This window comes from Canis lupus, chromosome 3 (assembly GCF_048164855.1).
Source record: "Canis lupus baileyi chromosome 3, mCanLup2.hap1, whole genome shotgun sequence".
Classification (NCBI taxonomy): domain Eukaryota; kingdom Metazoa; phylum Chordata; class Mammalia; order Carnivora; family Canidae; genus Canis; species Canis lupus.
This window is the reverse complement of record NC_132840.1, coordinates 72969317-72996945: the sequence shown is the minus strand read 5'-3', so window position 1 is coordinate 72996945 and position 27629 is coordinate 72969317. Positions and strand designations below refer to the sequence as shown.

General features: G+C 47.0%; 1 protein-coding gene across 2 annotated transcripts in view; it reads left to right on the top strand.

The window, feature by feature from the left end:
* Positions 1 to 27629, top strand: part of DSCAML1 (DS cell adhesion molecule like 1) — a 344441-nt gene that overhangs the window by 298465 nt on the left and 18347 nt on the right. For both annotated transcript variants that reach the window (XM_072822190.1, XM_072822191.1), the window contains 6 exons: positions 7548 to 7715; positions 9012 to 9082; positions 13707 to 13947; positions 17401 to 17547; positions 19732 to 19887; positions 26984 to 27123. In XM_072822190.1, the coding sequence (XP_072678291.1) occupies positions 7548 to 7715; positions 9012 to 9082; positions 13707 to 13947; positions 17401 to 17547; positions 19732 to 19887; positions 26984 to 27123 (923 nt within the window). The remainder of the gene's footprint in view (positions 1 to 7547; positions 7716 to 9011; positions 9083 to 13706; positions 13948 to 17400; positions 17548 to 19731; positions 19888 to 26983; positions 27124 to 27629) is intronic.

Sequence of the window (27629 nt, the reverse complement as noted above, 5' to 3'; positions counted from 1 at the left end):
AAAGAACAATTAACAAGTGGCAACAAGTTCATATTTATCAATAATTATAGGCACACCTCAGAGACATTGCTAGTTCAGATCACCAAGATAAAGCAGTGCATATAAAAGTTATGCATACACTATACTGCACTCTGTTAAGTGTGTAATAGTCTTCTGTTTTTTTTTAATGTACATACCCTAATTTTAAAAACCTTTATTGCAAAAAAAGTGCTAGCCATTATCTGAGCTTTCAGCAAGTGATAATGTTTTTGCTGGTGGACGTACCTGCCTGATGTTGATGGCTGCTGACTCATCAAGGTAGTGGCTACTGAAGGCTGGGTGGCTGTGGCAAGTTCTTAAAATAAGACAACAATGAAGTTTTCCACATCTATCTACTCATCCTTTCACAAACAATTTCTCTTTACCATAAGATGCTATTTGATAGCATTTTACCCACAGTAGAACTTCTTTCAGAATTGGAGTCCATCCTCTCAAACCTGCCACTGCTTTATCAGCTACGGTTATGTAATATTCTAAATCTTCTGTTGTCACTTCAACAATCTTCACAGCCACTTCCCCAGGAGGACATTCCATCTCAAGAAACCACTTTCTCTGTTCATCTGTAAGAAGCAAGTTTTTGTCTTGCTCATCCGTTCAAGTTTTATCATGAGACTGTAGCAATTCAGTCCCATCTTCAGGCGCGATTTCTGATTCTGGTTCTCTTGCTGTTTCTACCACCATCTGCAGTACTTCCTCCGCTGAAGTCTCGAAGCCCTCAAAGTCTACATGAGGGTTGCAATCAAATTCTTCCCAACTCCTGTTAATGCTGGTACTTTCACCTCTTCCCGCGAATCACAAATGTTCTTAGTGGCTTCTAGAATGGTAAATCCTTTCTGGAAGATTTTCTGTTTACTCTGTTCAGATCCATCCAAGGAATCACTATGATATCTATGGCCTTATAAAATGTATTTCTTAAAATAATAAGACTTGAAAGTCAAAATAACTCCTCGATCCATGGGCTATAGAATGGATGTTGTGTTAGCAGGCATGAAAATGACATTCATTGCCCATCTCCATCAGACCCCTTGTCAGGTGCATTGTCTCAATGAACAGTAATATTTTGAAAGAAATCTTTTTTTCTGAGCAGTAAAACTCAACAGTGGGCTTAAAATATTCAGGAAACCGTGTTATAAACAGATGTGCCAGTAGGCTTTGCTGTTCCATTTATAGAGCATGGGCAGAGTAGATTTAGCATAATTCTTTTTCTTTTTTAAGTAGGTTCCTCACTTGGCATGGAGCCCAACATGGGGCTTGAACTCATGACCCTAAGATCAAGACCTGAGCTGAGATCAAGAGTCGGGCACTTAATCGACTCAGCCACCCAGGCACCCCTAGCATAATTCTTAAGGGCTCTAGGATTTGACAAATGTTAAATGAGCATTGGCTTCAACTTAAAGTAACCAGCTGCATTAGGCCCTAACAAGAGAGTCAGCCTGTCCTTTGAAACTTGAAAGCCAAACATTGACTTCCCCTCTCTAACTATAAGAGTCCTAGGTGGCATCTTCCAGTAGAAGGCTATTTCATCTACACTGAAATATCTGTTAGTGGAACCACCTTCGTTGACTATCTGAGCTAGATCTTCTGGATAACTTGCTGCACCTTCTACATCAGCATTTGCTGCTTCACCTAATACTTTTATGTTATAGAGATGGCTTTTTTCCTTAAACCTCATGAATCAACCTCTACAAGCTCCAGACTTTTCTTCTGCAGCTTCCTCAACTTCCTCAGCCTTCAAAGAATTGAATAAATAATAAATAACAAGTGTTGGCAAGGATGTGGGAAAAAAGGGAACCTTCTTGCACTGTTGGTGAGAATATAAATTGCTGCAGCCACTATGGAAAACAGTATGGAGGTTTCTCAAAAAATTGAAAATAGAATTGTTATATGATTCAGCAATTCCACTTGTAGATATTTATCCAAAGAAAAAAATACTAATTTGAAAATATGCATGCACCCCTCTGCTCATTGCAGTGTTATTTATAATAGCCAAGATATGGAAGCAGCCGAAGTCCATCGATAAATGAATGGATAAAGAAGATGTGGGATGTACACACACACACACACACACACACACACACACACAATATCACACGCACAATGGAATATTAGCCATAAAAAAAAAATAGTGAAATCTTACCATTTGCAATAACATGGATAAATCCTGGAGGGTATTATGCCAAGTGAAATAGGTCAAACAGAGAAAGAGAAATACCACATGATTTCACTTATATGTTGAATTTGAAAACAAAACAAACACATAATAAACCTTGTAGATGTCGAGAACTGACTGGTGGTTACCAGAGGGGAGAATTTTGAGGGTGGGTGAAATGAGTGAAGGACGTTAGAAGGTGCACATTTCCAGTCATAAAATAAATAAGCCATGAGGATGTAATGGGCAGCATGATGACTATAGACAGTAATATTGTATTGCATGTTTAAAAGTTACTAAGAGACTAAATGTTGAGGATTCTCATCATAAGAAAAAAACTTTGGGAGTACCTGGGTAGCTCAGTCAGTTGAGCATCTGACTCTTGATATCAGCTCAGGTCTTGATCTCATGGCTGTGAGTTCAAGCCCCACGCTGGGCTCCATGCTGGATGTGGAGCCTAGGTGAAAGAAATAGAGAAAGAAAAGAAAGGAAAGGAAAAGAAAGGAAAGGAAAGGAAAGGAAAGGAAAGGAAAGGAAAGGAAAGGAAAGGAAGGGAAAGGAAGGGAAAGGAAGGGAAAGGAAGGGAAAGGAAGGGAAAGGAAGGGAAAGGAAGGGAAAGGAAGGGAAAGGAAAGGAAAGGAAAGGAAAGGAAAGGAAAGGAAAGGAAAGGAAAGGAAAGGAAAGGAAAGGAAGAAAGGAAAAGCTTTGTAACCCTATATGGTGACAGATAGTAGCTAGACTTAAAGTAGTGATCACTGCACAATGTATGTATTATGCCATACACCTGAAACTAATATAATGGTATATGTCAATTATACCTCAATAAGAGAAAGAATTCTATGAGGTAAAGAGATTCATGAAATTCTTTTACTGTAGAGGAATTGGGGCATATAGACTTGAAATTTCTATGTTAGTTCCTACAAAGAACAAGGAAATTTCAAAGTGGAACAGAGGATTCGATTTTCTGATTTTAATGTGGTACATTGTGACATAATGAAATTTCTGAGTCTGAACTTCGGAGGGTCATGTCTGAAGCCTCCATACGATTGGAAATGCCTCAGGAGAGCACATATCCTTTCTGTCTCCAGTATTCCTGGGATTTCTAAACCAAATCCCACTCTCAGCCACTTCCCTCTCCAATCTCTTACATGAGGCAAAAACAGAACTCTAAAAATGGCTTAGCATAGAATTCCTCGGAAGCATGCACAGATTTTCCCAGGCCCCCACAAGCAATGGAATGGTGGCCAGATCATGGTGGCCCTCACAGTCCAAGGGGACTTCGGGCCTCAATGTCAATGTGACAGAAGACCACTGGAGCAGAAAGAGATGCGTAGAGGGTTTAAGAGACAATAAAAGTTGGGGAGATGTCCTTGTGTAGCAACAACAGAAAACTTAGGTGTCTCAAAAATCACTTCCATTATAGCAGAACTTCCCAAACCAAATTTTAAGGTCTGGCTTCCTCTGTGACCCTTGACCCTCTCACCTGTGTTGTCCTGCTTCAGTCACTCCTGGGTGTGTGGCTACTATCTCCTTTCTCATATTCCAGGGCTCCTTCTTTTGCTCCAAAAAGGTGACCAGGTTTGGCTTAGAGACAACAAGGCCTGTTTTTTAGAAAAAAGAACATGAGTTTGGCTGGAGATTCTCCAATCTCCAGTCCAATGTATCACATCCCTGTACAATCCCTGCTCCTCATGAGACAGTTGGACGGCCACAGACGTGAATGGCTAGTCCCTGGAACACAATATAACTTACCAGGTGGCCATGGATGCAGTTCATCATTGAACCCAAGATGAAACAAGACACTTAGAACTGGTTGGGACTTAGGAGAGTGTCCTGAATTATCCAATAAGATCATTTTTTACACAGTAAGATTCTCTAACTCTGAGGAAAGAAGATGACACATGATCCACAAAAAACACTATGGAGACTATCTTTTTCTGGGAGATAAATATAAAATTAAGGCTTCACCACAAGCATACACGTTTCTGAGTGTTGTATTTATTATCATACAGGACAAGTGGTGTGTATTTCTAGGATGGGAAAGTTATGGTGAGTTAGAAGTGTTCTTCTCAAATTTTAATGTGTACAGAACACAGTGGAAACCTTGGAAACATCTAGATTCTATCTAGCTCAGGAGTTCTGGGGTGGGATCTGAGTTTCCACATTTTCAGCCAGCTCATTTTTTTAATATTTTATTTTATTTATTTATTCATGAGAGACACACAAAGAGAGGCAGAGTCATAGGCAGAGGGAGAAACAGGCTCCATGCAGGGAGCCTGATGTGGGACTCTATCCCAGGACCGGGATCACACCCTGAGCCGAAGGCTGAAGCTCAACCGCTGAGCCACCCAGGTGTCCCATAACCAGCTCATTTTTAACCAGTGATGCCAGTGTCTCTGGTCCAGTGGAAAGGTTCTATGGAATTTACAGGCCTAATAGGATCATGAGCATAACAACAACAAAATTTTTGAAAATTTGCTGTATACCACCTATCTAACAGTTTTTTATATTAATGCATGAACCACATAAATAACCTGGAATAATAATATTATCCTTCCTTTTTTTGAGAATATTTTGTCAAACACCCAATAAATGGTAAAGCCCAGGTTTTACTCCATCATATCTTAACTAGAATTTATCTGAAAAGAACACAGACCAATACACAGAGACAGCCCTAATGAATGTCTGTAGTAGTTTCTGTAACTGAGGAAAAATAATAGAAACAAGTTAAGAAGGTAACAGAAGAATGAATCAGATAACATTAACATTTTATACACATAAACATATATAAAAATAAGAATCACGTACATGCTAAAAGTGATAGAGAAGAAGATTTTCCTATCCGAGAAATCAAGATTATTTTCAATTGCCCAAATCTTATAAACCTATTTTGGGATGATGCTCTTTGTATTTTGCAAACACAGTAGGGAGATGAACACACTGAGATAAAATACATTAGGGCCGTTTTTCCAAGTCTTCTATTTCTTTGAAAATTTGTATCATGTGTGCTGAGCGATATTTTAGGAACTTAACACACTTGACACATATTAATAATACAATTCTTGTAGACTTTTTTGAAAATACAGAGAAGTAATAAAGAAGAATATGCCTGTGACATGAGTGTGGAGTATAATGGATACCCTGGCCCTAGGCCTGATGGATTGAAACCCCAGCTCGCAAAAGCTAGTATCTCCTCATAAACAAAAGTGACAGACTTCATTTTCCAAAGCAAACCACAAGCAAAGAGAAGCTAAGAGGAACTGTGGTGGTTTATTCACATCTCTCAGTAAAGCCCTCCAAGACCCTCATTAATGACAGAGGGGGAAGCATTAGCTTTATAATAAGCGGGGGAATCTGATGGAGGACACCTAAGCTAAATGAGCGAGGTCAACACCCACTGCAATGGGACAGATTGATATCAGGGGACCGAAGCACACAGAGGGACACGTTATCACTGCTGTAATGCTGGTAAAAAGAAATGAGGAAATAATAATCTGATTCTATTGTGAAGAACATGCCAGTTTATATAAATTTCAATCCTCAACACCCCCCATGTGCTGTGACTCTGATAGTGCATTTAAATACTCGCAAGCCTTTCTAACCAATACAGAGAGCAAGTCTCTGTTAATTAAACGTATCTATATTGGTGTGTCTTCTCCTTAGCCCCTCTGTGTTCAGACACGTCATGTGGGCCTCTTTCCCCTACCTGCCCTCATCAAAAATGAACTCCCTGCCTCGTGATTACTGTCCCTCTCCTATAAACACGGGCAAATCAAGTATGATATGTCAGCTGGCACCAGCTCCTCGGATGCCACGGAGAGAAGTGAACACCTGCTTCCGTGTTGCTAGCCCATTCCCTCCCAAACGAAAGAGGTGCCCACAGCAGGTAGGAGCCCACATATTTGCAGCTCTGGTTTAACCTGCCAGCCACAGAGTGACTCTCCAGGGTGGTTCGGGTGTTTTAAAAGACAAGGAGAAAATAATGTGTTTCTGAGCATCCGCAGCCTGCCATTTGTGACTTTGGCTCATAAAACCAAAGAATTAAATGCAAAACTGCAGATGGGGAGCTGGGACAGTGCCCTTCACAGACGCTGAGCCTATGCAGCTAAAAGTGGTGTTTTGAAAACCATCAAGACCTCAATTAACCAGAATCTGAGGGCATGGTATGCTCTCTTCTGGTCTCTTCTGGTGAACTGATTTATCAGGTTTAAGCCTTTTTTAAAAAGAGGAAAAGAAGTCTTCCTAACAGTCTTTCTAGAATATGCTTGCATCCTCTCCTGTTCTAGGGATTAAACAGCAGTGAATGCAATTTAATCTTTTCTACTGAGAATTTTCAGGATCCTCTACTGTGGATTTAAAAGGCATGGAAAATTAGACTTAATAGTGACATCATGACATGCCCCAAGAAGATTTGTAAGCCCTTCTATCAGCTTGTTTCCTTGTGCTCTGCCTTTTTTTTTCTTTTCAAAGTGAAGTGCCAATAAAGTAATCTAGTTATGAATTTGGGGTTTGGAAGATCTTTGCTGTGACTGCAGCCCCTTCCCATTTTTCTTGGGAATCCCCTGGTAGATGCACAGCAAAACTATATCGAATGAATGACTGGATTCCTCTGGAGATGCAGAATGTTTACTGTCACAATACTCCTGAGTGGCATTTATCTGGTATTTTTCATGTTCTACAATTTTGTTAAACAGCCCTGGAATGGGCTGCCAGTCCCCTTGGATGAGTCAGGAACATGCTAATCTCTCTGTTGGCTCCTGACCCTAAAGATTGAACATTCTCCTGCCAGTGAGAGAAAGAGGGTAGGGTTTAGGCTGGGGACTCTGGTACTTGGTCTGTCCCCTCGAAGACCAAGTTACACTCAAGACCACTACACAAGCGCACAAGGAAAGGAGATATGGAGACATACACAGAGGATAAAGGGGGAGAAGTTTTGGCTTCTCCCTTGGCACTGGGTAGATAGGGATCTCCTGGCTACAACAGGTCCCTGATGTGGTGTGGGAGAAGGGCGCTGGATAATCACATCCTTTAGACTAGCAAGCAAATGGGGATCTTGGAAAGGGCCTTGGGAAACATATTGTCTGAGCCTCCTCTGAGGCTTGAACTCACAAGTTGACCCAGGACAGAGGAGAGCCAGTACATTTGCTGCTCATACTCTCAGGCATCCCTTGTTCTCTTTGATCTTCATGGAACACAATCCTTGTACTCTTCATGGAGTTGTTAAGACCTGTGCCCTCTTGCTGCAGTCTGTATAGAGCTGGACCTCTCCTGGGTACCACAGGAGAGATTGAGACTTGAGGCTGGGGAAGGGTTGTGGGGGTTTCCTGACAATGGTTTGAAATAGGTGCTCTCTCTGCAGATTCCTGGGACTTCAAGCAGTCCACACGCAACATATCCCCCACCATCAATCAGGCCAACATTGTGGACTTGCACCCAGCATCTGTGTACAGCATCCGCATGTACTCCTTCAACAAGATTGGCCGCAGTGAGCCGAGCAAAGAGCTCACCATCAGCACTGAGGAGGCTGGTGAGTACCTGGCCTTGTGGCTCTTTCCCATGGCCTTGGGGATCAGGGTCACCTGAGGCCCACATTCACTCTGTCCACTGATGGTGGGCTTGCAATTGAAGACAGAAGGAGAGATCCCACGGTATTTACTTGTGTTTGCCTCTGGATCATTGGAGGCTTTTCTGTTTGACCTTTTCTGGGTGGAGTTGTAGACGCTGGGCTTTGGGGAGCTGTCTATGGTTCTTTCTCACTCCCCTGGCCCCAACCTGTCTAGAAAGGACAGATATCCTAGATCTGCAAAGGGCAGAGTACTAGGGCCCCATATTATTTTCTGTGACCTTTGTCTTGGATTTTGTCTGAAAGTTTAAACAAGCTTTCTCTTTCTATAGTTCCTCCTGTTCTTGTAAAATATAAAATAATATCAAAGATACATGTAACATATATGTGCAGTTTTACAAATGATCATAAAGTACAAGCTAGTATAACCCACACTCACTATGAATTACCAGCATGCCAGGGTTCTCCCCATAACCCTTCCCAACCATAGCCCCCGTCCTCCCCATGAAGGAACCAGTAGCCCTTCTTCCTTCTTTTTCTTATACTGTCACTACAATGTACATCCACGTAAAGCATATAGTTTAGTTTTGCTTATTTTCTGGTGAAATACATTCATGAAATTATTCTCAATATATTCTTCTGGGTCTTTCTTGTTTTAATTGATGCTATTTTTGTGGGTTTCATCACTTGTGCTGTATAGCACCCCATGCTGTGGTTATACCACAGGCTCTTTGTCCATTTTAATGGAGATGAACATTTTGATGGTGTATAGTTTGGAGCTGTGAACATTTTTGTACTTGTGTGCTTACAGAGGTTTGCAGGTTTCTTTATGGGACTAAGTAGTTGTGGAATTACGAAGTTATCAGATGAGCATATTTCTGCATTTAACCAAAAATTGCCAGAATGACTTCTAAAGTATTGTGCCGGTTTGCTTTCCCATGGCCAATATATATTAGAATTCCTGCCACTACACACTGTTGCCTACACTTGATAGTATCAAACTTCTAAAAATTATTGCCAGTCTGCTGGATATAGAGTAATATCTCATTGTCATTGTTTGCTATTTTCAGCAAGCCATGGAGAAAGGAGAGGAAATGTAAGCCCTATGGTGGTTTCAGGGGGCTCAATCGAAGATTCCCTGCTTCTGTGCATGAGCTTTTCCTCTGTTCGCTAGCAATCCTCCTGCTCAGGATGAGAGTGGGAACATAGACCTCTTTTCTTTTAAGACTTGACTTGTAACGTTGTTTTTCCATGCACCAGCTCCTGATGGGCCCCCTATGGATGTCACCTTGCAGCCAGTAACCTCACAGAGTATCCAAGTGACCTGGAAGGTAAGTAAGATCAAAAGCATTTCCCTGCTAAATGCCTCCATGCCTCCTCCCTCCTCAACCCAGGAGTGAAGCCCTACCAAGCTTGCTGGTCTCTAGTCTCTTATAATTCTAATGCTTGTGTTTTGCTAAACAAATGAAGTCAGTGGGGAGGAAAGACAAGAGGATACAGGGCTGGGTCCCCCCACCAATCCCACCAAGAAGTTGGCAGTGCCAAGGGAAGGAGATGATTTTTCTACCATACTGGCCTCTCTTCCAAACTCCACATCTTGTAATAGGTCAGGAGTTGGATTTGATTCTGTACAAAGTTCAAGGGGGCCCTGAGGATGGTGGGAGATGACAGGACAGGGTCTCCCCTTTGTCTTGGTCCTGTGATTGGAGCTGGGATTTATGGTGATATGAGCCCCCCTCCATCTTCTCCTGGTGAGGCCATGCACAGGAGTCTTGGGGTTTTCAGGCCTCAGTTTCCTCCTCTATAAAATCAGAGTGAAAATAACTGCCTTCCCTTCCTCCAGGGGTAGATGAGCTGCAGATAAAACAGACCAGTATGTTCTGCAGCATAGGCCTATAAATTCTACAGGCTGTCTGAAGACCCTGTCACTTAAGAAAAATCTTACAGGAGGTCACACAGCTGGTCGCACAGAGAAACAGATCAGAATAAGGTTAAGCAGGACCAATAAACACTGTCCTGGGAAGCTCTGGCCTCACTGTCACATCCCCACCTGGGCACACGAGGGCCACCAGTAGTGATGGCTGCCTGTTGTACTCATCTTGCAAGCTCCAAGTATTTTCCTATACTAACTTGTCTGACCCTCTGTTCCTGGAGGGTGGCCAGAAGAGGTATCTGTATCCTCATCCATCAGAGGAGGCCATGGCAGAGAGATGCAAGGTGACTGGCCCACACCATTCAAATAGTGACAGAGGCAGAAATTAAATGTGCATGGTCTGGAGCCCCAGCCCACTGCATGGAGTTCAGGAACAGGAAGCTTTCTTCGGGCCCATACATGTTCCCATCTCACCAGTGGGGATTGCAGGGGATGCCTTGTCTGCATCAGGAACCTAGCTTCTGATAGGAAGAGCACTTCAGTCCTCCTCTGGGCCCTTCAAGAGAAGAGCTTAATGATATTTTTCTTAAAAAGACTACATTCTTGTGTATGCGTGCATACACACACACATGCACACATGCACACAGAGCAAAACCTGGTTCCTTCCTTCCCTAGAGAAATGACCAGGATAGAAGTGAAGCACAGACTGGGAAGCTGGTAATTCCTGGGAACCAGCCCACCTCGCAGATGCCCAGAGCCATGGTTCCCCTTCAGATTCAGATCTGGGCTCTAGGGCTTTCCTCCAAAACTGGGGATGAAGCCTAGAGTCTAACCCCAAGTCTGTCTGCATGCTAGTTCTAGACCCATGTCCTAGGAATATTCTCAGGAAGCCAGAAAGTGGAGAGAGGGGATGAATACTTATGTAAAACACTGAGCCATTTGGCTACAAAGCTCAGACCATGAGGTCGATAAAAATTTAGAATCAGATTTATTTCTCCAAAATCTCATAATGAAAAATAAAATTGATTAGAAAGTTAGAACTTCAGAATGAACCAGCCCATCAATAAATTGTGGCCTGACTTCTCAGGGGACTTTTTTTTTAACACCAAGAAACAGATTAATGAAAAATAAAGATTCACTTGAAAGATAAGTCACTTCATTTTAAGACTCTTTCTGTGAGATGGATCACCACTGCTTTATGACATAAATTTGCAATCAGCCCTATTGATTTCTTAATGCTTCAGAGAAATATTGTTAAGATTGATTTAAATCCTGAGTGTGCCTGTTGGGGGTGAGGGAAACAGTGGACGGGAAGAGAGAAAAAGAAATAGGAAGAAAGAGAGAGAGAAGGGAAGAAAGATCTGTCAAGATTTATATTAATATGTGAATATATATGTGGATATAGCAGGGTGTGTCTGGATGCCCATCCAAGACCCCTGTCTTGGTTGATGTGAATATGTTGTGTGGTGCTCTGCGCAGGTATACAACATCATCATAGTGTAGACAGCTCTGGTCATGTGGACATGCATGTTGTATATATCAGTGCATGGCAATACGGACGTGTATATGTAATCTGAGAGCATGCATCATTGTGAAGACGGGGTATCGCTCTTGAAGATATGTTTGTTTCTAGAATAGATGCCTGTGTGTGTGTGGATATGCATGGGTAGATATGAGAATTTGGGAATTTGCTCACTTACAGACTGGCAAACAGGACTGCCCAAGTGCAGAGAAACATTATTCAGGCATTAACAAAAAGTCAAGTCAATTAAATACACACACACCTATTTAGTGAGTTCAAAACAATTATGTTAAATTAAAAACTTCATTTTATTGAGTTAACAGTGAGCTTAAAATGCAGTTCATTTAAAACATTCATTGAATTAAAAAAAAACAGTGGGGCTGTTTTACTAACTTAATTGTTTTTGATCTCACTCGTTTTTAGTATAATAAAAGGTGGGCTTTTAAATTAACTTCATTGTCTTTAAAACCCTGATTCAAGTTGTTTTGATATGCACTGGGGTGGGTGCTCTCTCTCAATTTATAGATGGGCTAGTCTGCTTGTTCAACGAGCCAGTTTCTATCTCTGAGTCTAAACATATCTGACTCTAAGTAGGTGGGCAGATTAGGATGTTTGCTTTGATGGGTCTGAATGTGTGTGTTCATGGTTCCGTATATGAGATGTATCAGGGTTGTGTGTGTGTGTGTGTGTGTGTGTGTGTGTGTGTGTGTGTGTATCAAGGTTGAAGCTTGGGTAAGAGTATGTTTTCTAGCCCCCAGACTCATGCTATTGCTGTTTATTCTGATCCCCTTGCTGATTGGAGTCAATCCATCATTCCCACCAGCCTAGCCAGAGCTCCAAAATGCCCCCCCTTCTTACCATGTGTCCTGTCCATCTCTGTCCCTCCATCTGGGCGCTGGCTTCAGATCTCAGCCCCCAGTACCCCAGCCCCTAGCCATGATGTCAGGGGGCAATCTAGCCACATTCTCCAAGAAGGGCTGGGCACACACCGAAACCAAGGACTCTTTTTTTTTTTTAATTGTGGTAAAATATATGGACCATTTTATGGACATCAAATTTACCATTTTATCTATGCCTGAGTGCACAGTTCAGTGGCATGAAGTACGTTCAGTGTTGTACAGCCATCACCACACCACCATCCATCTCCAGAACTTCCTTGTGCTCCCAACACAGAAATTCTGTACCTGTTAACTGATAAGTTCCACCCCCCACCAGCCTCTGGTAACTTCTGGTCTACTCCTGGACTCTGAATTTGACTGTTCTAGGGATCCCATACAAACTGTATCAGATATCATTTGTCCTTTTGTGTCTGGCTTCTTTCACTTAGCATGATGTTTTCAAGGTTCAGCCATGTGGTAGCCTATGTCAGAATTTCATTCTGACTGAGTAATAAGCTAAGTGTCAGGCTAAATAATATCCCATTGCATTTCTAGACCACGTTTTGTTTATTCATTCATTCATCAATGGGCACTTGGGTTACTTCCACCTCTTGGCTATGATGAATAATGAATGCTGCCATGAACCTGGGTGGACAAGAACCTGTCTGAGTCTCCACTTGCAGTTCTTGGGGGTATATGTACCAAGGAATGGAGATGCTGGGTCATGTGGTAATTCTGTGTTTAACTTTTTGAGGAACTGCCAGACTGCTGTCCACCAGTTTGCATTCCCACCAGTTGTGTGCGAGTCCAGTTTCCCCGCATCATTGCCAACACTCGTTTTCCATTTTTTGACCATAGCTGTCCTAGAGGGTGTGATGTGCTATCTTGAGACTCTCTTTTTATTCAAGCTAATTTCTCACCTTCCTCTCCATCTGGTTATTTTTTGTCTGCTGTTCCATTTCTCCCAGGCTCCTGAGCCCATGTCAAAGGATATCCCTATTCATGCATGCATTCATTCATTCATTCATTCATTCAATAACTGTGTGCTGAGGGCTTCCTACATATCAGCCATCGTTCTAGACAGAGTACAGCAAAGAGCAAACAAAGCAGATAACACTCTTCATCCTCATGGTGTTTATATTCTAATGGGAACAGATGGGCACATAAGTCAAATATATAGAATGTCCAGTGATACTAAGTGCAATGGAGAAAAATAAAGCATGGAGGAAGAAAGGTCAATCCAAGAAGTGATGGGGGCCAGGAAGAAATGTAAGGAATACTGAACAGAGGGCAGGGAACAATCTTACCTAAAAAGCGTAAGGAAGGCCTCATTAAGACAGAGTCATTTCAACAAGAACACCACAGAGGTGAAGAGGCAAGCTGCGTAGCTATCCAAGGAAAGAGCGTTCCTCCTGAAATGGAGATAGGCCCAGTGTGAACCACAAGAGGCCAGTGTGCTGGAGCATGGGAAGCATGGGGAAGAGGAGATAGACCCAAGAGGTAACGGGGGGTTCAGGTTGTGTAGAGTTATGTAGCCATTGTAAGAGCTTTGGCTTTCACTCCAAGAGAGATGGGAGCCTTTGAAGGGAACAGAGAAGTGACATGATCTGACTTCAGCTTTAAGAGCATCAGCTCAGAGCACCATGGTGTCTTTGTCTCCCCTCCCCCCACCATGCTCACAGGCCCCCAAGAAGGAGCTGCAGAATGGCGTCATACGGGGCTACCAGATTGGCTACAGGGAGAACAGCCCTGGGAGCAACGGGCAGTACAGCATCGTGGAGATGAAGGCCACTGGGGACAGCGAGGTCTACACCCTGGACAACCTCAAGAAGTTCGCTCAATATGGGGTGGTGGTCCAGGCCTTCAATCGGGCTGGCACAGGACCTTCATCCAGTGAGATCAATGCCACCACCCTGGAGGACGGTGAGGGCAGCCACACAGGGTAGGGGTGTGGGGCCAGGGCTGCCAGGGAGGGCTCAGGGCACTTCTACTGCTCCTTTCTACTGCATCACTGTGCTGTGAGGCACATGGGCTCCCTGGGTCCCTCCACCTCCTCTTGCCCATTGGCTCTTCAAGATGCTGGTCCCCGGAGCACCCCGGGCCTCTCAGTCCACTGGCTGACACTCTATCCATTGCTTGCTGATGCTCCGCCCATCCGAGCACCTGCATGTCACCCATCTGACTCTCCATCCATGTTGCTCCCTCATTCTGGCTCTCACTCACCTCTCTCCCCAGGCCCTTCCTCTACACCCTTGTCCTGTTTCTCCTCCCTTACAACCTGGAGATTGGAAAAGGGGCAGAAGCCACGTTATTTCTGTACTTCTGGGCTGGAGCCTGTCCACTACCTGTTTGAGGGGCCTGAGATGAGACCGGGGGCTAAGAAATTCTGAGATCCATGTGGCAGAGGATTTAGAGCCCACTGTTCAAAATCTAGTTTTTTGAAGACTGGAGAGGACCCCACACTCTGAGGAGCAAATGGCAGGACCCAGTTTTTGGGGGGACAGGGTTAGGACAACGCAAGAATGTGCCTGCTCTCTGAGCATAGAGAAAGGCCAGCTGGTATCTGAGCCTGTGCCAGGTTGAAAGAAGAGACATGGCCCTTGTTGCCTATAGAGCAGAAGAAAGAAGCAAAGCGTTCTCCTAAGCGTCCTTCTTGATGCCCCAACCCCAAACCAGGGTCTGAAATTGAAACCCTCACTGCCTCTGACACTTCCTCAGCAGAGGGAGGGGACTAATCATCCCAAGGGCATAAAGCCACCAGAATACCCAGCATTCCACCATTAGAAAGTCATTCCCTGGGTGCTTGCGTGGCTCAGTAGGTTAAGTGTCCAAATCTTGACCTCAGCTCAGGTCATTTTTTTTTTTTTTAAAGATTTATTCATGAGAGACAGGGAGAGAGAAAGAGGCAGAGACATAAGCAGGCTCCATGCAGGGAGCCTGATGTGGGACTTGATCCCAGGACTCCGAGACCACACCCTGAGCCAAAGGGATATGCTCAACCGCTGAGCCACCCAGGCGTCCCGACCTCAGCTCAGGTCTTAAGCTCAGGGTCGTGAGTTCCAAGCCCTGCACTGGGGAAGCAGTGTTTAGGTTAAGCAATGCTTTCTCTCTACTTTATCTTCTCTGAAAATGTAGACACCCTTGGGAGGTGTCTACAGACACATCAGGTCAGAAACACATGAAAGTGCATTAGCTGATACCAGTGGTCCTTAACTTTGGCTATGAATTAGAATTATCTGGGGAGATCTTAAAATATTGATGCCCAGGCTCTATCTCCCAAGATCCTCATTCAGTGGCTCTGGGGCACAAGCTGGGCTTTAGGATGAAGGGGAACTGAAGAACACAAAAAGAGGGAAGGGCACATAGCAAGCAGAGAACCCCAGTTGTCTCACGAGACAACTGTCTCACGAGTCCCCCATCCCCTCATCGCATGGATTCGCACACCGAATCCATCCCCCAACTAGCGCCTCCCCTCTGTGCTGCTGGCCACAGGCCTGGCTGGGTGGGATGCTGGCTCGTTAGCTCTTCACACAGTACTGATCCTAAGTGGTGCTCTAACCCAGTGGTTCTCAAACCTCAGTGTACAGATCTGAATCTCCGGGAGGGCTGTAAACAGATTTCTGGGCCCTCCCCACAGAGCTTCTGCTTGAGCAAGCTGAATCCATTTTGCATTTCAAATAAATTCCCAGGTGCTGCTGGTGCTGCTGGGCTGGGAGCACCTGCCTTTGAGCCTCCCGACAGCTAGGGCATTGCCCATAAAAGGAGCCAAGGTTCAGGGAAGCTAAGTAGCCTGTCCAGAATCACCTATCTAGTAAAGAACAGAGCCTGGATCAAAATCTAGGTCATACCCATACTCTTTCTCCTTCACCCCATCGTCACCCTCTCTCTTGGGAGCAAGGCTGGATGCAGGACCAAGTGACGGGGGCCCAGGATGCCCGGGGAAGGCACGGGCAGGGGAACAACTGCCAGGAGACCACAGGGGCGCGCCCCGCCACATGCTGAGCTTCTCTCCACCAGGGCTAGGAAATAGCCAGGCCAGGCTCGCCTTTGGCTTCCAGCGGGGCATCACCTCCCCTGCTCCGGGGTGGGGTGCCTAGAATTTCCAACAGGGAGAGATCAGCTTGGACTATAGAGTCATTTTCAAAACAAAAGAGGAGAGAGGGAAGAAGTTTCCAGCAGCATTTGCTCAGCAGTTTTTCATACTTAATTAAGGCCCTCGTTAGCCTGTCAGATCCTGATCGTTTCCTGGCAATATTAGCACTCCTCCTGGGGTATTCAAGGGCCCCTGCTTTAGCAATAGTGTCTTTTCCATAATTATATTACCTTCATTTTGTTCGAACGGGCGATCTGTATTAGTTTATTACACTGGGTCCCTAATTACATGGTGCTTATATTTTTACACCTAAGTAATATGAAACAATAATCATTCTCAAAGAGGATCGTTAGGATGATGTATTATCATTTAAATGCTCATAAAAATTAGAGTTGCCTCTTGTGGGGCAATGGGATCTAATTACCTTCCATCCAGCCTGTGCCTCCTATCTCCCTCTCCGAGCAAGGCAGACGTGGCCTTTCCCTTTGGCCCCAGCTCCTAGGAAGCCAGCAGGAAGTGCCACCAAAGTTCTCCCCAGGCAAGGTGGCTCCTGGAGCCCAGCGCCCCTGGCGTCTGCCATCTCAGAAAGACTGACCCGTCCTGGGGTCAACCCTGGGGTGCAGGACTTAGGTTCCCAGTAGCTCTCCAGTGAGGAGGGTTAGAGGCAGGACACACCACCTAAGTTGGTTTCAAAAAGTGTTTTCTCATCAGCCGAGGCATTTTGATGTGTTCATGTGCAGGGACAAGGGACAAAAGTGTAATGGTCCCAGAAGCCCTAAAGGTGTCTATGGAACCCCTTCTCCCCTTCACCAGGGTGAAGGGACCACTTCCTTCTTTTCCTTCCCATCAGCTTGGCATCAGGATGCAAGGGGTCCGAGAGCCAGGCTGGGCTCAGACCGCCTGGTCAGATGCCACAACAGGGCCAACAGCCATCAGATAAGACCAGGGCTGGGCTGGAGATCTTCCAGGCTCTGTAACAGCAGAGGTGGACTCCCTGGGTGGGGTGCCCACTGGTGGATCCCCATGGGCTCATGCCGGGAGCTCATCACCCTGTGCCCTCTACATATGCTCAGAACCAGGAAACTGCCACCTGGAGAGCAAGGAACTGAACCTATAAAGACCTCTATTTACCCAAATCCAGGAGAGGAGGCTTGCTTCACTTCCCAGCGATGCAGCCCAGACTCTCCTCACTGTCAGGAGCTCCTTCCCAGCTCCCTCTGGCTAGGACATGGATGTGGGGCTGTACCCTCTGACCAGTACCCTTCTCCCCCGGCTCCCTGCAGTGCCCAGCCAGCCCCCTGAGAACGTCCGAGCCCTGTCCATCACCTCCGATGTGGCGGTCATCTCCTGGTCGGAGCCCCCACGCAGCACTCTCAACGGCGTCCTCAAAGGCTATCGGGTCATCTTCTGGTCTCTCTACGTGGACGGGGGTGAGTCTGCTGGGAGCAATGGCCGGGTCTCGGGGTGAGAGGTGCAAGCCCAGTGGGGGTCCGTATCTACACTCAGAGCTGAGCATCTTCCCCTGGGAAGCCAGGTGGAGGGGCAGCCCTCCGCAGGTACGCACGCTCTCCAGCCAGAGCCAGGGCTCCTCTGCGCTGGGGGTGGGATGCCAGTGGCTCCTGGAGGCCAGTGTGCGTGGGGATGACTGGGGATGTGATGGGGCCTATGTGCTTTTCTACATAATGTGTTGATCTTAGGCAGGGCCCCAGCAGGGAACAGCTGGGACACTCAAACGGGGCAATCGAAGAGTTTCATGGGGGTACTGCTTTCTGAAGGGTGTGCAGAGAATTTGGGGCACCAAGGCCTAGTCATCACCACCTAGCCAGAAGGGGCAAGAGGAGGAAGCAGGGTTACCAGAACCTGGGAGGGGGGCGCCGCTGGGCCAGGCAGCCAGGCAAGCAGTCCGTGCAGATGAGCTGCCTGAGACCTGGAGAAGGAGAAGGGTGGAGAGCAGGAAGTGGACCTGGGGTAGGATGAAACCCAAGACAGCAGCCCAACCCTGGGGGTGCCCTCCTTGCCCTGGGATACACCAGTCCAAACAGTCTTGTGTAGCCCCACAAACACACCACGCCCCTGCCCGCAGGGGCACACGGGAACCTTGCCGTGACCCGGGAGGTCTGCAGTTGTACAAGTCAGAGGCCCAGCATCCCAAACCATGGGTGTGTTCTATTGGGGGGGTCACAAAGGGCCACAGGGAGGTTAGCTTCCTGCATCTTGAGCCTTCCACCACTGGCAGACGCACTGCCCATGGGAAGTGTCTTCCCTGCCACCACCTCCACTGCTCCTCTGAGAGCTCAGAGGCCTGGAGCTCAGGGGCCAGATCTCAGGAGGTGTCCCAAGTTCACATATTTGTTCTGTACCAGATAAGGGGTGGTCCCTCGTTTTCCAGAGCTTGCTTCCTCTTTTCCTAAGCCCACGGTATTCCTAGCTCAGCCCCTTCAGGTAAGGAAAGCATGGCCTCTCTAAACTCCAAAGGCACCTGACTTGTTGGCCATGCTGTCCTCCTTTTGTGCCTGTCTCTGGCTCCCATCCTGGACAGGACTACCCCAGTTTCTGATTTCTTAAAAAGGCAGGTCCTGCTGCTCCGGCTTCTGAGGCTTCCCTGAACTGATCCGGAGTTGCCTCTGGCTGGGCATGGTGCTCTCACTCCCTGACTCCGGCAGACTGCTGCCCTCCGCTGGCCCGGCCCTCTGCCCGCCCCAGGTCCCCAGGAAGGCTCTGGGGTGGGTTTGCAGGCTTCCACAAAGCCTGTCCTCAGCCACTGTGTGGGCCTGACTTTCTGAAAGCCCAGTGGTCCCCGTGGACGGCTGTCAGCTCAGGAGCCTGTCTCTCTTCCTCCTTCTAAGACCCTGGCCTTCCCTGGGGGCCCTCTCCCTAAGCTCTTCTTCAGCCTACACTAAGTTCCTTGGCAAAGCCAGATGACAGGTCCTCGCTGAACTGGAGGGAGGCCTGGCCCTTCCTGGCCAAGGCTGTCCCCTCTACCAGCCTTTCCCAGATTCTCCGTGCGGGTTCTTCCTGTGGAGGGTGTCCTCAGTGGTGATGAGAAGGGAAGGGGGCTTAGCTCCTTACACTGCTGAGAGTTCAGGATGTTGGCCCAAGAACAAGCAGACACAGAGAAGGCAGCCTCAGCTCATCCCCAGTCATCGCACGGTAACACACTGCCTGGTGACACACTGCCTAGTGATCTGAGAGCCCAAGGGGGCCCTGGGGCAGCAAGGAAGAAGGGCTGTGATGGTCCCACCCGCTCCAGGCTCCCCTCCAGGCCCCAGGCACACTGGGATCCCCCACATGGAGAGGGAGTTGGGTGGAAGAGGGGGAAAGGTGCTTGGAGAGATGGAAGTTTTCCAAAGGGAGAGTATTAAGTTGAATTTGGTACAAGGTCCCTGGGGCTGAGCCCTGGCGAATGCCCTCACCCTGGTTGGGCCACCTGGGGTGAGATGTGGCCTGGGAGCGTGCCCCAGATCCGCCCCCGTGCACCTGGGGGTCAGGTCCCCTAGTCTCCACTACCATGGAGTGAGATCTGAGCCCAGCGGAGCCCAGGCTGGCGGAGGGGCCACGCAGGGGGACCAGGCACGGCCACCCGGCCACACTCAGAGGCAGCTTGTCTCTGGCAGAGTGGGGCGAGATGCAGAACATCACCACGACGCGAGAGCGGGTGGAGCTGCGAGGTATGGAGAAGTTCACCAACTACAGCGTGCAGGTGCTGGCCTACACCCAAGCCGGGGACGGCGTGCGCAGCAGCGTGCTCTACATCCAGACCAAGGAGGACGGTGAGTCCTCTCCGCGGTACCCAGCCCGGCCTCCGCTCGCCCGCCAGGCTCCCCCCAGGGCCTGTTGCTGAGCATTGCCCAAGGAGAAGGGTGAGAGCAGGGCACTGTCCTGTGTCCTGTCCCTTTGGGTCACTGTAGGGTGGCTCTGAGCACTCGGGGGCCCTGCTTGGGGAGACCACAGCCTCGTAGGTGGTGGAGAGATGCTTTGGGACTCCTGCATAAACATATAAGCAAGCGGAACCCATGCCCTCGGCTCTCCCAGCAGCACTAGGTCCCACCCCCACCCAAGAGCATCCTTTTTGTGGCATCTGCTCCCCTGCAAGTTTCTGCCTGCTGTCCTCTGGATACAGATGGTTGGGATTGGCAAGGAGCATCACGCCACACATCTCAGGTTGGGGACTTGGCAGTCATCCTGCAGAGGCCCCAGAGAGCACCAGGCCCTGGACTCTGGTGTGCTGGGGAGGCTCTCAGGGAGAGAATGGGCTCTGCCTCCATTTGGAGCTCTGATCTCAAAGCCCTTCCCCATGGGGCAGAATGAGAGGAAAAGCAGAGATAAGGAGGCAAACATCCAGGGTGGAGTGACAAGTAAGGAGATGGGGCAAGTTGGGAGCTGAGTCAACCCAGCAGAGAAGAGGCCGTGAGAAGAGCCGGACTCCCACCCAGGGCCCAGAGCTGCACACCGCCAGGGGGCCTCGTTCATATGAACCGCCTACCACGTCCAGGAGGTGTGTGACCACACACAGCTCTGGGCTCCTGCTTCCAGCCTCCACTTTCTGCCTCACCCCATCCCAACACCATCACTTAGCTGATTCTTAAACCTTCTGAGGCAGGTGCCCTATTTTTAAGAGTCAGTGCATGTAAAGAGTGGCTGGCACCAGTGGGCAGTAGCAGCAGCCACACCACTGGCATCGCGGCTTCTTCCCCTCACTGTCTCAGTTTTCTCAAAGTTCCCACTGTCTGGGTCCCTCCTGTGCAATTTGGCAGAAGGTGCTGGAGGATTCGAGTCGCCAAAAGGAGGGTCTCAGGCTGGGAGTAATGCTAGCGAGTTTCCCCAAACAGCCCAGCGTCCGGGAACAGACCGGTTTAACCCAGCTCCCCCTCCCTAAGCTGGGCCCTTCCCCTAGATCAGCCCCCACCCCGCCTTAAGCTCTGAGCAATTAAATATTTACCAACCTGCCTGCCCTACTTTTCCTGCCATTAATCCCCCCATCAAGATTTCCTGGGACAGCTCCGGGCAGAGCCACCTGCTCGGGTGTACAAAGCGAACGGGGACCATGCTCAGAGCCTGGCTCCTTCCAGAGCTTCTGAACCACACACATATCTTCCTAGCCTCTAGATGGGAACCACAGGAGCCCCTCCTCTTCTTTCCTCCTATTCTGATGCAAGATCTGAGCCATAAGCACCTCCATGTGCTCGACAAAGGTGGGGCCCCACGAGGGAACCTGAAGGTGCAAGAGCACCATCCCTCCCCACAAGGAGCTTTCAACCGTTCACTTTAGAGCTGACTCTGGAGCCATCCACAGAGATGCGCGCAGGCAGGGAACGGGGCCCCATGGGGCAGCTCTGCAGAGTGGAGGGGCGCTGATGGGCACAGCAGAAGGGCATGTCCTAGCTCTGCCCACTATTGGCAAGTCACTTAACCTTTCTGAACCTATTTCCTCATGATAAAATGGGGACTTTGATGCCTCATCAAGTTGTTATAAGAAGCAAGTTAACTATAAAATCTTTTCCAAAACATGCAGTGGTAGCAAACAGCAGGGGCCTACTAGCTACCAAGGTGGTGGCAATGAAATGACTGCTTCGGATGGTCCCAGGCACCCCTTAGGGACTCAGTGCCCCCCAAAGGGAGACCCAGGCCAGAAGGAAGCCACTGTCAGATGAGGTCTCATCCAGAACAGTCACATTTGACATGGGTCTCATGTGTGGTCATAAGCATGAACGAGCCTTCCCAGTAGCCCTATGAGGTACATATTATGTCCATTTTAGAGGTGAAAAGAGGAGGCCAAGTGAGTTAAAGCAACTCATGAAGGTCACACAGCTTGTAGGAGGCAAATCAAGGCCTTCTCGCCTCCCTATCTTCTATACTTTCCATCACACCCCTGTAGCAGACAGGAAGCTTTTGGCTGTAATGCAACTAAAAAAAAAATTTAACTATTAAGTGTACTTATTATCACACATAACAGGAAGTCCTGAGAAGGGCAGCTCCAGGGTTGCTTAACTCAGTGGGCCCCATCCTTCTGCTCTGCCATCTTCCTCATGTCAGCTATCCCTCCCATGATCTCAAAATAACTGCAGCTTCAGGCATCACACCAGACAGGAGAGAGTTCAGAGTGAGAGACATGGTCTTTCTGTGGGCATGCCTCTCTTGAGAGTGAAAGAAACCTTTCCCAGAAGCCCCCCAACAGATTTATCCTCATTTCCCATTGGCCACACTGGGGCAACATGCCTCTTGCTGCACCAGTCACTGAAAGAGAAATGGAAGCATCATAACAGACAAAAGGTGACAAATCCCCTGTTGTAGGTGATGGGGACAGCTTTCTCTGGGGGATGGAGGGGCATGGGTACCCAAGCAAGAGGGAGGCCCTGTTTGCATGGAACAGGAAGCAACAGTGGCAGATGGGCATGCAGACGACCAGGCGGTGCACCAGAGCTGCCCCCATCCCCACCAGGTTCTCCCATTACAGCTCTTTCTCATCTCACTGGGGAAGCAGACAGGTCCACGCTGTAATTTCAGCTCTTCCATGGGAGCTTGAATGAATAGCTGAAGACACTGTGACTCCCTACCCCTGCCCCCACCCCTGTTCAGGATTTTGCATTTTTCCAAAAGAAAAAATGATCAGGAAATTTAGAGAAAGCCAAAATAAATCAAAAGATAAACTGAAGAGAAATTCAAATAAATTCAAGCTCATTTCTTAAGTCCAAATCCCCCAGTTTTAACTTGGTCTCAGGCTGGCTTGGCTGGACTTGGTTCATGAGCAACAAAGCCTTTTGCCAACACCCCCCTCCCCCAGGAATGCCAAATCAGAGTGAAAGCTGAGTTGAATTTTTAAACCATCTTAAAGATATTTAACTGAGAAAGAGGCTTGACTGGACCTGTGTTTTAGGAAGGTGACTCTCACAGAAGCATAAAGGACAGATGGCAGGAAGGGGCTGCGGGGGATAAGAACCAGTGTCAAAGAGGCCTGTTAGGACCTGTGGGCATCTAGGCAGAGAAGCAGAAGATGTATGCTAGGGTGGCGGCTGTGAGGATGAAGGGAGGAGTGGGTACAACTCACACACAGCCCACTCTCCTTCTTGCTGAGGACACTAGGAAATCTGCATAAAATATTTTTTAAAACACCTGCTTGAAGGCACCAGAGAGCCAGCAGGAGAGTGCAGAATTACTGGGCCAGCATCCAGGGCAGAGTGGAGACCCAGGAGGTGAGCCTGGCATTTGGAACAGCTCTCCCTGTGGGGGATATTTGCCGAATCTGAAGGCAGTGGATGAGAATCTGAACAGCAGACGTGAATTGGAGTCCAGGGCCTGCTGGGGCGGGTGGGTCTATCTGATGAATCCCCCTCACTTTGAGTCAAAAGCACGAGGGCAGCACATTGGATTAAAAGTGCACCAAAAGTAGACAACTCAGTCCTAGAAGTTAGATTAAGGTAACCCCATGTTGCTAGCACCCCAGATTGCAGGTACCTGCCAGAAGCAAATGTGAATTCTCCCTTTAGGAAGATTATATCATCTGAGGCCTCAAATTATTTCTACAAACAATTTTGCAAATGATGTGTCTGGCATACAATAAAAAATAATGAGGAACAACGTGAACAAAAGCCAGCAGGGGAAAAAAAAAAACACAGAAACAAACCCACAAGGATTCCAAACACAGGTTTTATCAAATATGATTTTTAAATAGTTATTCTTAACAAGATTAAAATGTTAAGGGAATTGGAGACTATTGAATGGAATATCTCAAAATAAAAACTATTAATACTTGAGATTAAGAACTCAGTAGATAGATTTAATGACAAATTAGATACAGCTGAAGAGATAACTAGTGAACTGGAAGATAGATGAGAAGACCCAAAAGAAGCCCAGAAAGAAAGAAAAAAAAAAAAAAAAAAACCTGGAAAATAAAAGAGCAAGTAGCAGACATAGAACTGTGATTTTCAGACTTGACTGTGCATAAAAATCACTTGGGGGTCATGTTAAAATTCAGATTCTGATCTGGTAGGTGTAGGGTGGAATCTGAGATTTTGCATTTCTAACATGCTCCCAGGTGACGCTGCTGCTGACCAATGGACCACATTCTGAATATCAAGAACATAGAGGATGTGAGAAGAAGTCTCAAAGAAGAGGAGAAAAAGAATGGCAGAGGATAAAATACCTGAAAACTTTTCAAAACTGATGAAAGACATCAATCCCCAAAGCAAGAAGCTCTACAGACTCCACAGGCAATAACTTAAGGAAGTCCATACCTAGGCTCCTCATAATAAAGCTGCTAAACAGGAAACACAAAGAGAAAATTCTTAAAAGCAACCAGAGGGGAAAAGACTAGTTACTTTCATGGGACCAACAGTTAAATCAGCAAATTTGTCAGAAGCAATGGGAAAAAAAAAAGAAAGCCAGAAAACAATGCAGTTGGTGTAAAGTATGTGAAGAAACTAGTTATCAACCTACAATTTTATACCAAGCCAAAATATTCTCCAAGATTAAAATGAATAAAGATATTTTCAGACAAACAAGAACTGAGAAAGTTTATCACCAACACATCTGCTCTAGAGAAATATCAAAGGGTATTCTTTAGCTAGAAGGAAAATGATCCCAGGTAGGAGCTCGGTGATGCAAGAAGGAAAGAGCAATTAAATGGTGAATATATGGGTAAATCTCCATTAATATTGATTGCATAAAACAATGATGATGGTGATATTATCTTGGGGGAGGATCTAAAATATTCACATGATTAAAATATACAACAATGGCATATAAGTTGGGAGAGGGTAAATGGAAGTTCTAAATCCCTTGCATTGTCTGAGAAAAAAAATACCAATTAATGATGTTAGACTTTGGTAAGCTAAAGATTCACATTGAATAACCCCCAAAAGTAGTGAAAGGCTGTCTAATAACCAACTAATAGGGGAAAATAAGGTTTTTTTAAATACTCAATCCAAAAACACAAAAAAGAAATAAAAAGGAAAACAGAATAGGTGGGACAACCAGAAAGTATTTAGTAACATGAGGTATTTAAACCCGAGTTTAAATATTTAAGTAATTGCATTAATGATAAATTGACTAAATTATTCAATTAAAAGACAAAGACTGTCGGACTAGCTAGCAGTGAAACAAAACCCAAACGTGTGCTATTTATAGGAAACACCTAAAACACAAAGGTACAGAAAGGTTCAGTGTGAAAGGATACATAGAAGGTATACCACATAAATCTGAGAGGAAACTGGACCATCATAGGGACGCAGTACACTCTAAGGCAGACAATATCATTAGAGATACAGAAGGACACTGTTACAATAGAAGACCCAACTTAGTAGTCAAATAAAACAGTTCCAAACTTGGTGTGGACCTAATAACATAATCTCAGGACTACAAAAATAGACAAATCCACAATCATGGGAGAGATTTCAACATACCTCTCTCAAGAACTGCTGAGAAAGAAAGTATGCAAACACAGAAGAGATCTGAATGCGACAGTTAGTGCACCTGCCCCAGGGCCCCATCCCCGACCCCACCATGGCCCCCTGCACTCCACAGCTACAGAAACACTAGCAGGGGCAGATGACAGGGCTATGGCTGTGGGGGGAGGGCTCAGGCCCCTGGATGGATAGTGATGATGGATCATTATTTTATGTGACTAGAACTGTTGACCACTTACTAGATTTTTAACAAAAAAAAAAAATTGTAGTAGGTGCTAGAAGCTCAGAGTTGAGACAACGAATGCAAAAAAAATTTATAATCATCACCATTTATTGAGTGTCTTCTATATGTCGGGCGTGTGCCAGGTGCTTTTATTTTAATTAGGGCTAACCATCACTATATGTTTTTACATCATATAGATGGGGAAATGGAGGCTCAGGAGGTAAATGAGTTGAGGAGGTTGCCATCACCATCCTCAGAGGAACATAAAGCTCCCAGGAGGGAAGACAAATACACAGCAATGCAAGGGAGAGACAAAGGGGGGGCTGAAAATAGAAGTTTCCAGGCTCCCAAGCAGCACCCAGGGGACCCAGTGGGACCAGGCAGGCGCAGAGGTGGGAGCAGTAGGACAGAATCCACAGGAACTGGGATCCCCTTAGGATGAATTTCCCAGCCAATTCTCAAGTAGACTTTCCCTCCTGAGAACAGAAAGGGCTTAGCCAGCAGTCCAGGGCCGGTGCCCTGGGCACAAGACAGGAAACCCAGTCACTCACTGGCTGACCACCAGCCCCTGACCCTCCAGAGCAGGCCCACTCTGTCTCTGGAGCCCCCGGGCTCGAGGAGCTCATAGGCCAAAGGGCAAAGTGACCAGTATATTTGTTTGGCCAACATCCATACAAACAAGTCAAGCATTGAGGCAGGAAGCAAGTTAAGGTTGTAGGAATCAAGGTGATTACCCCATGGGTTCCGATTCTCTTTGAGTATCCTGAGTCCTTGGTTCTGGCCAAATAGTTTTAAAGCTGGTCATTCCCACTGCCTCCATCTCAGAGACTTTGTTACAAGTCCAAAATGATCACCTTCCTCCTCACCTGCTGGAACTTCCCCCTTTAAAGCACAGCTCAAGCATACCTCCCCCAGGAAGCTCTCCCAGATTTGCTCTGCCTCACCTCACCCTGTCATTCTTTCCCAAAGGCTGAGCTCCTTCCTCTTTTTTTTTCCTTCCTCTTTTGTTTTAAAATTTTTAGAAAGATTTTATTTATTTATTTATGAGAGACACAGAGAGAGAGAGAAAGGCAGAGACACAGGCAGAGGGAGAAGCAGGCTCCATTCAGGGAGCCCGATGTGGGACTCAATCACCGGACTCCAGGATCACCCCCTGAGCCAAAGACAGGCACTGAACCACTGAGCCACCCAGGCATCCCTGAGCTCCCTTCTCTGAACTGACCTGGCCTTCTCTCTACTCAGTTCCAGGTCCTCCTGCCGGCATTAAAGCCGTCCCTTCGTCCGCCAGCAGCGTGGTCGTGTCTTGGCTCCCCCCAACCAAGCCCAATGGGGTGATCCGCAAGTACACCATCTTCTGCTCCAGCCCGGGGTCTGGCCAGCCGGTAAGTAGGCCCAGAGTTGAATGAGGAGGGAGATAGGAGAAAGGGAAAAGTTCTCACGGGCTTCCAGGCCAAACCAGGGGGTACTTATATCTGTGTTTCTACCTGAATTCATGGATCAGAACGGGGTTGGCCACCCAAGAGTAGCTGAAGCCTTACTGGTGTCCATTTTGGGTCAGTCCTCTGTTCTAGAGTCTGCAAGGTTGTCACAAGCTCTGGAGGCTTCACTGAGTCAGGGGTCACAACCAAGCAGACATGAGAGGAAACCAAGGCCTCCGCTCCTCAGGTCTGGGTGGCCGAGGAAGCTCTGGAGCAGGCCCCAGGGGCCGAGCTGCTCAGAGGGGCCCCACGGAGCATGAAGAGACCATGAGGGTGGGTGCAGTCTGTGCACCCATGTGCATCCTTCCCTCTGCATTCCCTAATGATCCCCCTCCACTCAGCCACCGAGTTCTGCTGGGTGACTACTCTGGAGCACACCTGTTCTAGTCTCGCGAGCAGGTGAACCTGTC